This window comes from Lepisosteus platostomus, chromosome 9, assembly GCF_059453375.1.
Source record: "Lepisosteus platostomus isolate fLepPlt1 chromosome 9, fLepPlt1.hap1, whole genome shotgun sequence".
Lineage (NCBI taxonomy): Eukaryota > Metazoa > Chordata > Actinopteri > Semionotiformes > Lepisosteidae > Lepisosteus > Lepisosteus platostomus.
In genome coordinates, this window is record NC_142619.1 from 59,616,505 (window position 1) to 59,631,091 (window position 14,587).

A 14,587-nucleotide genomic window follows, 5' to 3' on the forward strand; every position below is an offset into this window, starting at 1 on the left:
AAGCCAGACAACAGATGTCCCTATTTTAATGAATAAGGAGCATGTCTAAACCACTTAGGACAATTACTACCAGCTAGGGTATATTTGCCTGCTTCCAGTAGGTGTAGTTTTGTTGCTGTGAAATGGGAATGGACACAAGCCAACCTCCAAAAAATGCAAGGAGGGATTAGCAGTTTTTATAGAAACAGTGAAGGAAGTCTAAACATTGCAGTTTATGAAACAGGGGACATATTTTTTCTCCATCTGCCTAATAGGAAGACTAAGGGTATATATTCTCTCAGTGGAGTGACCTGGGTCTGAAGACCTGGGTCTGTGATTATTGTAACATGTCTTGAGCTTGATTCTGTACCATCATACAGTTTACCTAAAATGTATTAATATGTAATCTCATGTTATAAAAGATTATATATTATCTGTTTTAGTTTTGAATTCTTGCCTTTATTTTATTTGAGTTTTTTTACAGTAAATATAAATTTCTTCCTTTGTTTATAGTAAATATATATACATACATATAAATTATATATACAGTATATACAGTATGTATAACATTATGGTGCAGTGATTTACCCACTTAAATGTCAGCTTTGCATGACCCTTTAATTGGGTCATTGGTCATGTGACCTGCAGTGGGTCCATTATAAAGGTATCATTTAAATGGGCGATGCAACAGAAAAGCTGCATATTAGTTCCCATAACTCAAATCCAGTATTTTAAATTCAGCACTGTGCTTGTTCAACTGTGATTTTGAAACCATTAGAATATAAAGTTAATGGCTCAAGACACTGCATCTAACAGCTAGTGGAAACAGGTGTTAGTTGCTAGGAAACAGAAGAACATAAAAAAGCCAAGGTTTGTGGAAAGACTTCACTTTCATTAACAGAATGAGGGGGAAAAAGCACACAGCAGCTCCAGTGGTTTAATTATTTTAATCAAACATTTTATAGCCTGTTCTTTAATCTCAATATTTTAAAGTAAGCGTGATACATTGAATTACAACTAAAGAAAAGTTTTTTTTTTAAAAAAGTAATCTAAAAATAAACTTAAACAGTTAATTTCATTCAGTGTTTAATTTCGCAGTGAATTGTGATTTTAGCATATGTACAGTATAAGATACTTATATTTTATTGATCCCGTGAAGGAAATTGCAATGCAACAGTGGCTTAACACAGTCAACACAGCACAGTGTAACGAAATGATACAATAATACACAATACAGTACAGTTAGTGAGAAGTGCACTAAGAGTAACTCACAATCCAGAATATACAAAGAAACAAACCAGAACAGTACACAAAAAGTTGTATTACACAACATAAATATAAATGTATTGCACAAGTCCCTGGCATATATTGCACAAAAAGCCAGATGTAAGCAGAGAGTTTACTGTTTAGTCCAAAAACAGGTTAATGTCAATGTTGCCCCTGCCCAGAGACACAGTGGATGCGTTGTACAGTCTTATGGCAGAAGGCGTTCTTAGACCATTCCAGTCTATCATCCATTTGCACTCCCAGGTACTTGTATGAGTCCACTATCTCCATGCTACACCCATGGATGTAGACAGGAGTAGGCTGGACCCTTTCCGTCCTGAAATCTATCACCAACTCCTTCGTCTTTGCCACATTCAACTGCAGGTGGTTCTCCCCACACCACTCCTGCAATTGAATGTGGCAAAGATGAAGGAGCTGGTGATAGATTTCAGGAGGAAGGGGTCCAACCTATAAGCAGCACAGAACTGTATAAAGTTGCCAAAAACTTCAGCTTTTTTATTTTTATCACAAAAATGGTTAGTTTTGACTTATAAATAGCAGGAAAATGTAATTTTATGAGTCTTTAGGATTAGGATGTACAAAGCTTTTAGGGTTTGATTCAGGCTTTTGGTTCGGTCTTTTAAAGAGCAGTGTTAATTCTTCTTTTCCTTTGTGACAGGCATAACTCCTTCCGCAGACACCTGCCTCGCCAAATGCATGTGTCAAGTGTGGATTTCAGTATGGACAGTGTGCAGATGAGACAGACTTCTACCAGCATCGGCCGAATTAAGCCAGAACTCTATAAGCAGAAGTCAGTTGATTCTGAAGATAACAACCAGGAAAATGTCCAAACCTGTGGAAAACTGAACTTTGCTCTCCAATACGATTATGAGAACGAGATGCTTATCGTTAAAATGATCAAAGCACTGGAGCTGCCTGCCAAGGACTTCACAGGAACCTCAGACCCCTATGTCAAGATGTATCTGCTTCCAGACCGGAAAAAGAAGTTTCAAACTCGAGTTCACCGAAAAACTCTCAACCCAGTCTTTGACGAGACCTTTCAGTTTCCTGTGGAATATGATCAGCTGTGCAACAGAAAACTGCACTTCAGCGTGTACGACTTTGACAGGTTCACAAGTCACGACATGATCGGGGAGGTTATCGTGGACAATCTCTTTGAGGTGTCTGATCTCTCCAGGGAAGCAATAATGTGGAAGGACATTAACTGTGCCACCACCGTGAGTATACCCTTTCATGTCTGAAAAAAACTAATCTGAATACCAAAACACCTGCAGTTTTCAAGTTTAAATGGTATAAAAGTAAACCTAGGTGAACATGCTTATCAACTTCAGCCTTTCTTGTTTTAATTCTCATTTTGCACAGGCTTTTCTTGATGTAGGAAAATTCATAATTCATCAGCTCCTTTCACCTCAAATACCCTGTACAGACAGATGCTTTTCAGAAAAAAAGCATTAATCTAATACAGGAAACAAGTAAAGGTTTATTTCATGCTGAAAAGAGAAGAAGAAACACAATGTTTCAGCTGGGGAGCGTTCTTCAGGTGTTGACGGCATGGAATAAACCTTTACTTGTTCCTTTGCAGCCTACGCATGCTGATGCAGCTCCCTACTTAATCTAATACAGCCTTGCTTGTGACCATGCCAACACGTTCACTGGCCACTCACACCCCTAGACTCGCAGTTTTTCAGCTTCCCGATTTTAATTCAGGGCAATTTAGGTGAACTGCAGCTGGGTTTCCTTCCTTGGTCTTTTCTCTATAGCAGAAAACTCTTTTAACCACGATCCAGGACTGCACACCCATCCCTCGGTGACACCCTGAGCCTCACAGGCTCTTACGTGGAGTTGTTAGCCATAATGATATCCATAAACCATGTAACCCCAAACCAGGTACCTTTGACTTATGAACACACATACCGCTATAAACCATGAACCATGAACTGTAGCCATACAACCCGTACCAGATCTGTACCCCCACTAGACTTTCCTTATAAAACACTTGTTGTTTTCACTTTTGTGTACTGCCCTCTGGGATTATTGTTAATAGCATCTGCTCTCCCAGGATGAAAGGCGAGACGTCCTTTTACCAGGCAAGTGAGTGATCCTGAGACAGTTCCCTGCACCACCTCTGTGCATCCCGAGGGCTCCTACAAACCCCACCTCTCAAGCTCAATGTCCCCTTTTGGGGAGAGAAGACTAAATGCTGTAACTGCTAATAACCGTTAATTATAGTTCCCTGACTAATTTACCCCTAAATTTCTTTTAATAGTAATTGCAGTGGAAACCTACTTGGCTGATCGCGTTTGGCCAGGGTTGCTACCTGTAATCTATACCTGCTAACCTGAAACGGCAACAGCTACTACTTTAACCTACTCTTCTCTGTTGCCATGGGAAACCTCCTGCTAATCCTAGTGGCTATCAGCTTGGCTGCCACCTGAGAGCTATGCCTCCATGCTAACAAGAGGGTGAGACCAGACCTCCTTACCTTGGGAGCTAACCAATGGTCCTCCTCGGAGACTGCTCTCCAGGGGGTATACAGTATCTGTCTCAATCCCAACTACAGAGGCTGCTGATGAGCTGCAACTGTGGGCTACACTGCTTATACATGCAAATGTGTTCACTTCACCCATGTGCACATATTTGCCCAATCTCTCTAATACTCTTAACACAACCAGTTGGCCTGTATATTGTTCCATAGATGTTCCAACCAAAAAACTCGCTTCACAACAAAGGTCTTGAACTTGAACTTGAACTTGAACTTTATTGCCATATGTAACCGGTACTGGTACAATGGAATTCTTACTTACAGAAAGTCTCTCGATTATAAAACAAGTGTAAAAAACAAAACAAAGTGCAAACAGTGCATCAAGACAATGTACAAACAAACAACAGACAATGTGCAAGTAAACATGCAGACAGTTTGACTGTAAACAATACAGACGTGTAAACAATGACTGGAGACGTACAATTAATAAATTACAATGAGGTAGATGGTGATGGTGTAGGTGTGGTCCGAGGGGGATGGCTAAATGTGTTCGCCAGTCTCACTGCTTGTGGATAGAAGCTATTGAAGAATCTAGTGGTAAGTGTCCGTATGCTCTTATATCTCTTGCCTGAGGGCAGTGGGGTGAAGAGCTCATGCCCGGGGTGGTGACTGTCCTCTGTGATGGCCAGAATTCTACCACGGCAGCGGTCCTCATAGAGCTGTTTAATCTCGGTGAGACCGCAGCCGATGATCTTCTGGGCCATATTGACCATTCTCTGCAGTGCCTTTCTTTCTCGCGAAGAGGTGTTGCCATACCACACGGTGATCCCGTTGGTGAGGACGCTCTCGATAGTGCAGCGGTAGAAGTTCACCAACACATGTGTTGGCATCCCCCATCGCTTGAGGCACCTCAAGAAATAAAGGCGCTGCTGAGCCTTCTTCATGATAGAGTCAGTGTTCACAGTCCAGGTTAGATCTTTAGAGATGTGAATTCCCAAAAACCTAAAGCTGGTGACTGTTTCCACTTCCGTTCCATCAATACTGAGTGGGCTGTGAGTGTGTGGCCTGTGTCTCCGAAAGTCCACTATTAGCTCTTTCGTTTTCTTTATGTTCAAGTCCAGGTTATTGCTATGACACCACCTAAGCAGCTGTACAACTTCATCCCTGTAAGTGGACTCGTCATCATCACTGATCAGTCCTATTATAGTGGTGTCATCGGCAAACTTAATGATGCGGTTATTGCTGTGTCTTGCTGTGCAGTCGTGAGTAAATAGGGAGTACAACCTTGGACTCAGACAGCAGCCTTGTGGGGTTCCAGTGCTCAGGGTGAGTGGTGTTGATGTTTTATTGCCTATCCGCACCACCTGTGGTCTCTCGATAAGAAAGTCCAGCAGCCAGTTGCAGACAGAGTTGCACAGACCTAATCCCCTGAGCTTTGTCACCAGTTGACAGGGTATGATGGAATTAAATGCTGAACTGTAGTCCACAAACAGCACTCTCACATACGAGTTCTAACGAGGTCCCCCTGTTACAGACCTCCACAGTATTTTCCTCGGATATTTTTTCTTCAGTAGCTAATATGTAATAATAATAATTTCTCAAACTTCTCTGGACACTCCACTCAAAGCACTTAACAAGTAATGGGAGCTCCCCTCCACCACCACCAACGTGCAGAGTGATAAAGCCGATTCATAGATGGGGATTATTAGGAGGTCATGATTGGTCAAGGCCAGGAAACTAGAATAACTCTATTCGAGCAATTTGTTATTACCTCAGTTTTATGTTTCATCCAAAGGACAGGGCCTTTTTTACAGTATAGCGTCCCCATCACTATACTGGGGTATTAGGAACCACACAGGGTGAGCGCCCCCTACTGGCCTCACTATCACCTCTTCGAGCAGCAACCTTAGCTTTCTCAGAAGATAGATAAATACTTTATTGATCCCGTGAGGGAAATTGCAGTGCAACAGCAGCTTAGCACAGCCAACAGTGTAATGAAATGATACAATAATACAACAATACAATACATATAATACAATCAGTACAGTCAGTGAGAAGTGCACTGAGAAGAGTTGCTCACAGTCCAGAATATACAAAGAACAAACCAGGACAGTACACAAAAAGTTGTATTGCACATTATAAATATATTGCACAAGTCCCTGGCATATATTGCACAAAAAACAGTTGTAAACAGGAAAATCCAGATGTAAGCATTGAGTTTACTGTTTAGTCCAAAAACAGGTTAATGTCAATGTTGTCCCTGTCCAGACACACAGTGGATGAGTTGTACAGTCTTATGGCAGAAGGGAAGAATGACCTCTTGTAGCACTCCCTGTCTCACCGTGGTTGGATCAGCCCGTTGCAAAACGTGCTCTTCATTCTCACAAGCCTGTCATAGAGGGGATGGGAGACGTTGTCCATGATGGCCCCTAGTTTGGACACCATTCTCCTCTCAGCCATTACCTCCAGGGGGTCCAGATCAGACCCAATGACAGAGCTTGCTCTTCTGATGAGCTTGTTCAGCCTGTTAGCATCCCCTGCTCTAATCCCAGAGCTCCAGCATACCACCGCGTATAAAATGGTGCTCGCTACCACCGACTGATAGGCATCTTACTGCACACATTGAAGGACCTCAAGAAGTAAAATCGGCTCTGACCCTTCTTGTAGATGGCCTCTGTATTCTTAGACCATTCCAGTCTATCGTCCATGTGCACTCCCAGGTACTTGTATGGGTCCACTATCTCCATGCTACTCCCAAGGATGTAGACATGAGTAGGTTGGACCCTTTTCCCCCTGAAATCTGTCACCAGCTCCTTCAGCTTTGCCACATTCAATTACAGGTGGTTCTCCCCACACCACTCCACAAACCTGCTGACCAGTCCTCTGTACAATTCCTCCTGCCCACCCTCAATATACAGTATCTCACAATTGTAGAGTCGTCTGAACTTCTGCAGGTGGCATGACTTTGAGTTGTATTTAAAGTCTGAAGTACAGAGGGTGAAGAGGAACGGAGAAAGAACTGTCCCCTGAGGAGCCCCTGTGTTACTCACTGCCTGTTCAGACACACAGTTCTACAGTCTCACAGACTGTGGTCTGCCTGTCAGATAGTAGGTGATCCATGAGATCATGGAGGCACCCACCTGCATCTCCTCCAGCTTCCTTCCTAGCAGTAAGGGCTGGATAGTGTTGAAGGCACTGGAGAAGTCGAAAAACGTGATCTTCACAGTGCTACCAGCCTTGTCCAGATGTGAGTAGGCCCTTTGCAACATGTAGATGATCGCATCTTCCACACCAACAGTGGGCTGGTAGGCGAACTGTAGGGTGTCCAGTAATGAACTGATAAGGGGTCACAGGTGGGACAAGACCAGCCTCTCCAGTGTCTTCATGACATGAGAAGTCAGCACAACTGGTCTGTAGTCATTGAGGACAGAGAGGCGTCCTTTCTTTGGTACCGGGACCAGGCATGATGTCTCCCCAGGTCTCCCATCAAGGTTCTGGCTGCAAGAGCTGAGTCTGCTACTGCTTAACCCTTCTGTTGGCTGTTAGCTCAGCTGCCACCCGAGACCTATACCTCTGTACCGGCTCACACCTGCTTAACTTCAGTGGGCTGCCAGTTGTGAGTTGCAGAGCTTATATAGCTGCTGACAATGTATCGTATAGGCAGTTACCCACAGTACAATATGTATTCCTTTTAATTTTTTTAACTACCATTCACATTTTAAGAAGAAGATCGTTTTAAGCAGGATTATTAGGGAAAAAAACCCAGCTTTAATGGGTGTAATTGTGTACTTTTTACACATATTGAATCTGTGTGATTGTGTATTATGCCTTGATACAATGTCATGCCTGTGCAGTGTACCTTTGTAATATGTTCACAGACCACTATCACTATTCTTCTAGAAATTCATTCACTTAAAGAGCATGCAGAAGCATTACTTCTTATTACTTATTGGTATGAACCCATTACCATTTTACTGAACCTGACTAAGGATCCTCAAGAGTGGATAGAGACTGTCATAGCAAATTCCTAGAAATAAAAAAGCCACATTTTTGGTTAATGACTAAGGCGCAGCTGCACTTATTATTAATGTCAAAGAATATAAATTAGGGAGTTTTAATGTTTTTTTTCCCCACCATAATTATATATGGTATCCAACTTAAGAATTCATAATTGTTGCATTTACATATTCCTTTTGTTTTGGATATAATTTGGATTCCTGAAATCCATTATTCTGTTTAAATAATTTATCATCACTTTAGCAATTAAGAAAGCTGTTTCACTGTTTTTTTTTAATGTGTTGTTTGATTTTGTAACTACTTAAAACCATTAGAGGCTTTGCATCATTTATATTAACTTCTATTTTGGACATATTAAAAATACATATTTTATCAATTAAAAAAAGTATGTTAACGTACACATTGTATTTTGCATATTTTAAAATATAATTTACAAACATACTGTACTACACTGTGATTTTTTTTTCTATATACTGTATTACCGTCGCTTTTTGGTTTAAAAAGACCTTTTACAGAATGTAAAAATGCAAGTAGATTTGGTGGGGGAAAAAATTTACTTTGGCAAATCAATAAACTTACACAGGTTCTAATTAAGAGATTATGTTGTAAAGAGACTGCTGTGCTTTCTTATTAAAACTTCTAATTTTATATCTGAATCAAAGTACAGAGTTTATTCAGCATCTTAAAACTGAAGCTGATCCTGACACACTGTAGTATGATGCCACTGTGCTATTAGACCATTTGCAGAGAACAACACAAAAATAAAGAAATTATTGTAAAAATGAATTCTGGTTATCTGTAAATTAATTTTAAGAGGCCTCTGTATCAATATTAGGCCAACTGTATTAATCTCTTTCTCTACATTATATTACCTGTGATATTCCCTTAGTGGTACTGTGTGTCATACAGTAATGATACATTACAGAGTGGCCTTCGCCAGACTCAACATAACTAAAGGTTACATGTTGTTCAACTCAGTGCAAAGCAAATAAGACTGAAAATGAATGACTCACTCGGGACCTTACAGGAAGACAGCAATAATCTTTTCCTTCTCACTCCTTGTTCAACTGTAATCAAAAAGCATCACACTCAGCCTGTGTCACTTTGCCTTTCAAGCTTCTGTTTTACTTCGTGAATACAGAGCAGACATACTGCTGTTTATACCGGAATTGAGCAGCTGTGAAGTAATTAAAGAGGTGAATATACAGTCTATAGATTGCAGGTTCAGTACCTGGCTGTCTCTGGAGTGGGCATACAGTATGTCACATCACTCTCAAAAAAAGATTTCAGAGGATTAAAAAAAAAACTGTTTGCATACATCAGACTGTAGAGGATTCAAAACCATTTCTTATCATTTGAGGCTTCATCAGTCCACTGTCAAAAAGAGAGTCTACAATTAGAAAATATTCAACATCGAAGTGATTCTACGTAGTACCACTCATCCTAAGAGTAACCTGGAAAATTATCCGGGAAAGTTGCAAACAACCACAGAGTAAAACTAGGTCTCTCCACTAATCAGGAAAAGACTGAATGGGAATGGTTTTATAGGAGGTTAGGAAACATTTTTCTCCATTAAAAAGAACATTGGCAGAGAGCACCTGGATGATCTAGAAGTCTACTAGAAGGTTGTTACCTGAACACATGAGTCAGAAGTTGAATTATTTGGCAATAATTTTTCCAACAGAAAAACTTAATCCTGACTGTCAAGCATGGCAGTGCCTCAGGTCCCAAATGGTTTGTTATCTTTGATGGAACCTTGAATTTGGCATTTTATCATCTCGAATAAATAAATCCTGGAGGAAAATGTCTGGCCATCTATTTGTCATCTGAAGCTGAGCCATGCACCAAGACAATGACTCTAAACAAACAGATCTACAGCCAAATGGATGAAGCAGAAAAAATGACACATTTTGGATTAATCAAGTCAGAATCTGGACGCAAACCACATTGAAATGCTAAGGCAGGACCTAAAGCAAACTCTTCACGCTAAGAAACCTTCAGAATGTCACCAACTTGAACAAGTTCTGTAAAGAACAAAGGACATCGGCCAAAATTTATAAAAGCTGCTCTGAGAGTCCAATAAACAGTTAAAGTAAAGACCAGTTGAAGCCGTTGCTTCTGAAGGAGGTTCCTCCAGATACTGAATCTGAGAATTGCTCATGGGAGGATATATACTGTTGGGTCATTTATTGTAGCTTATTAATCAAAATAACCTGACCAAACTAAAAATGGTCTAGAAAACTAGAAATATTAGAATGATCTTAATCTTATATTAACTGCCATGCATATCTAGCTACATTTGTTTTACATTTTAGGTCTAAAATACACAAGAGACCAACCTAGGGTTGCTCTCATACAGTTTTTCTCAGCGCTGTAGCTTGCTGTCAAAGGCAAGAATAGGCAACAAACTGTGTGTGTTTTTCACTTTTCAGATGTATAAAATTGGAGAAAAGTGCTATTGACAATTAATGCAATTCACACTGTAACTGCTGCCCTTTGACGAAAGGTATTTACTTTCTCAAAAACTATTTCAGCTTTAAAAAGCGTTTTTTTAGTATATGTTTTATTAAAATGTTATACAGAAGGTCATTACATGGGAGCAATTACAATAACTGAAATACCTTGCTTGGACAATAGCAGTGTCTTTTCTGAGATTTGAACCAACACGTTTTCAGTTATAAAGGTTAATCACGCGCTGTCTTTTTTCTTTTTTCTCTATTTTAAGCCCTTTTTATTTTTTTTTCAGATCTTTATAAGATGAATGAAATTTGTAATTGGTATGAACCCATCAATGAGTGTGTTTCAGGGCTGCCCTCATTCAGATGTGTAACCAGTTGGACTTAAATAGACACAGGGAGCAATGATACTGTATCAGACAACTCCTACAATGTTTTCCCACTGGTTATCATGAATTGATTACCAGTTAAGAGCTGTTTACTATAAAGAAAGCGAGCAAATTCTTAAGTAGCATGTAAAAGAGAGAATGCATAAACGTCTGTGTGCTGAGGATATTGAATTGTTGCACTTTAACTGGAGTATGCTGTGTTTTAAGTCAAGGACTCAATGCAGAAAAAAAGTCTGAACCAACATGCAGATCAGTCACAGGCATCAATTAGCACTGGGAATTAAGGGCCAAGTTGGAACAAAAAAACAGCACAGACAGGGAACAGATACTCCAGGACCAGAGCTACAGCTCTAAAACAATTGATTCTTCTGGAAATGAGTGACTAGGAAGCGTCATAGCATATATCATTTGCATGGCGTGCTGGTCACTCAGTATGTAATGGACTGCAATGTATCGCCTAGAGCAGCTTTGTTTCCACATTTATGTTGTAAGTGACAGAAAATGAAATGCAGCATGCCAGGCTCTGGGGCCTTCAGCTGAGTGATGATGGTGGACGGGGTCTGTAACTGTAGAAATCCCTGAGGGGAAATCAACACCAGTCGTCACTTCTGACATATTTCCCATAAAGTGTGAAAATCCTTCAGCTGCGTCCTGTTAAAACTTAAGGGTAAACAAAAGCGAAGTCAGAGTCAACCTTGTAGACGCAGATCTGAGTCAAAATGACGGAAAAATTAAGGTCTAGTTGAGAGCAATTTATATTAAAACTTTTTGTCAGCTGTTTGCTCGTGTAGTGTTGACGCTTGTTTTACATGTACAGTACACTCTTTCCTTGACTTGCATATGTAAGGCTTCCATTTCATTTGTGTGTATGTAAGTCAGAAGCGACTCTCTTTATATTCATACATAATATTTTGCTTAATGAAACATCTTTTCAAAACCATATTAGAATACCTAAGCACCAAATATATTATTCACTTAAAAACAATATACGATAAATAAATATTGGGGAGAATTACCTTTTAACAAGTTTATACTCTACTGTACATTTTATTACCCCCCACTGTACTGTTCAGCAATGAAAAACAAAGTACACTGTAGATAATAAAATTAAAATTAAGAAATGTCCCTCCTTTGTACAGCTGAATTATTAATACTCTGCTCAAGGTTAATCACGCATCCCTTACCAGTACCACTACACTTGGTGGCTTCCCTGACATGATTGCAGTAGTGTTCTTCACAGATTTCAGAAAGAAGTAACACTAAGAGTGCCACACGTGTGCTGAAACAAAGCAGGACAGAGTATGAAATGGGTGCAAAAGAACAAGTAAAGGTTTATTCCTGCAAAGAGAAGAAAGGAAACAACGTTTTGGCTGTGGAGCCTGCTTCCGGTGCGTGAAATGTGTATGAAATCGGAGCCTGGTGGATGCTGATGGTGACTGGATTACATTTACTCCGCACTATTCCTCTGTGGAAGGAACATGCCGCGTTACCTTATCTAGCGTTACTGTCACGATTATAGTCCCCCCTCCTTAAGGGTGCTCCAGCCCTTTCACTTTAGACTTCATTCTGTGCACCTGATCCCTTTTACCCAGCCCACCTTAAAAGCCAGGCGCTGACGCTCATCCTGGCTCTGCATCTGGTTTCCGCACCGTGCGAGTCCGGGACTTGGAAGCGCCTGGTCCCGTTAAGGTTTTAACCTCTGTTCCTGTTCCTAGTCCGCCGGTTCCGACCCGGTTCATGGTTTTTAATTCCTTGTTTTGATGGATCTCCTGGCTTTGGACTTACTCTTGTGTTTTTGGATACCTTCTAAGGATTATTCTCTTGGATTGTTTGCCTCGGCCACACCTCCCCCGTGCACCAGCGCACTTTGGACACGCCCCCCTGTTTTCAGCCCCGTATCCCTGCATGACGTTTTCCTAGTGTTTCCCCACTTCTTCGGATTGTGTCGTCCGCATAGGGTCCGGAAAGAACTGTTCGTTACAGTTGCTGTACGTATCTAACAAACGTTCCGTTTTCACGCTCGGACTGGGAGAGGTTTGCAGGCCGTGGCTGCCATTGGAGAACGTGGGATTTCCCCGAGCGTTCGCATTCCTCCTGAGCCCGCGGGGACCAGGTCGGCTGCCTGTCGTTCGTCCTTTCTCCCCTTCAGTCAATCACCCAGTCATCCAATCAGCCGTCCAATCAGGAACTACACTTAATCCCCGAGAGCTCACTGGATCAGTGCTCTGCAATTGAGCTACCTAGGGTAGTGCAGTCACCAGCCTGCTCTAGGAAACCTGCTTTCATTGAAACCCTTAATCTCAGTGATTTCATCCAACTTTGGCTTCCTAATCATCAACTGCTGTCAGCGCTGATCCAGTAGCGAGCTTCCCCCCGTCAGTCTCAACTCGCCAGGCTTTCCTTTTCCGTCCTGTCTTGGCAGTCTGCTTCCCTGCTTGTCTGCCTTTGCCAGCCAACCTATCTCCTCTCTCAGGTCCTTCCAGAGCACCACGGAGAAATCTGAGTCCTGCAGCGAGGTCTCAATCGGTCCTTTCCACCTCGGTAGTTTGCAGCAACCAGCCGCGGCGTGAAACCACTATCTCAAAAGTTTTTTAATTCAGTATCAAAAGTTTGTGATCTACAGTATGAGAGATTTTATGTAAAGTGGGATTTGTGTACGTCAAGTCATACTTATCTTGAGGAGCGTCTGTAATGCAAAGCCTATTAGAAAGCCCACAACTGATATTTTATTTCCATAAGCCGGGCTTGACATGATCACGTTTTGTTCTGGTTTCTGTTCAGTTTTTTTCACTGATATTGGGCTTGGTTGTGTAGTAGCTTTCAGGATAACTGTGTGTACTACGGACATAGTGCTCTTCTGACAAAAGGAAAGTTTCAGAGATTTTGAGAGCAGCGTGTTTCTTGGGAAAAAAAACAATACACCGACCATAAAAGAGGTTGCTTTAGCAGAGCAGTTGACTCCATATCTTATTTTCTGTTTTCTATAGTTGAACATAAGTACTGTCCTAGGTTTTAGTTATCTTCCTATTACTTATTACTAATGGGATTTCCAACTTTGAAAATAATGTATTTTTTTAAAGGGTTTGCAACTACTTCAGAAAATGTGTGCAAATATTACAATATATTCTAAGTTAAAAAGCTCAAATTAATACTTTATAATAAATGAACAGAAATATAAAATATTGCACTTAATCTAAAAGTCAAATATGCCAAATACTGTTTCCCCAGTTGTAAGAAGGATACTCAAGCTATGAACATCATCCGTACCTACTTGTATATTAACATCTGGCCCTACACACTGCTTAAGATCTTGATCATCATAGTGTATAGTGCCACAGGCTTCTCCTCAGCATTGTGCCTAAGGTATGTTACAGACTGTACATATTTACAGTATGTAGTAAAAATAGCTTATTTTTTTGGCAGGGACACTGCATTTGTATAAGATTTTCAAACACGACAGAAATCAAATCCAGTTTTTCAGTCAAGGATTTGTGAATTGGGTTCACATTTGGTATGGATTATATACTGTACTGAGTGGCATGGCAAATGCAGCAGATCAGTGTTGGAGTAAATCAGTCAGTCATGTTTTTAATACTTCATTTTATACAGTTACAGATGGAAAGTAAACAGATTTGTAAAGTATGATTTTTTTTTCTCTGACCATTATTTATTATTATCATTTATAGATTATTTTAACATTGCTGTATGTCTAGAATTAGGAGCTAAGATTTTTTTTGTCATGAAACTGAAAAGGGTAAGTTTAAAGGAAAATTAAATATTTGAAGTTAGTATTATAGAGCACAACATAACAGCTGTTATTCAAGATGTTGTTTTACGGCAAGAAAGAAATAAAAGGTTCTGTGTGAAAATTTTGCGTTAGAATGAAATCAGTTTTGTGATTTTCCAAAAAAAAGCATTCCTAGATCTGGGCGTGTGAGATGAGTTGGCAGCTTTGCAACCTCTACAGCTGGAGCTAT

General features: G+C 40.5%; 1 protein-coding gene across 2 annotated transcripts in view; it reads left to right on the forward strand.

Moving 5' to 3' along the window:
* Window positions 1-14,587, forward strand: part of syt10 (synaptotagmin X) — a 48,235-nt gene that overhangs the window by 17,984 nt on the left and 15,664 nt on the right. For both annotated transcript variants that reach the window (XM_088645892.1, XM_088645893.1), the window contains exon 3: window positions 1,925-2,483. In XM_088645892.1, coding sequence (XP_088502018.1) covers window positions 1,925-2,483 — 559 coding nt within the window. The remainder of the gene's footprint in view (window positions 1-1,924; window positions 2,484-14,587) is intronic.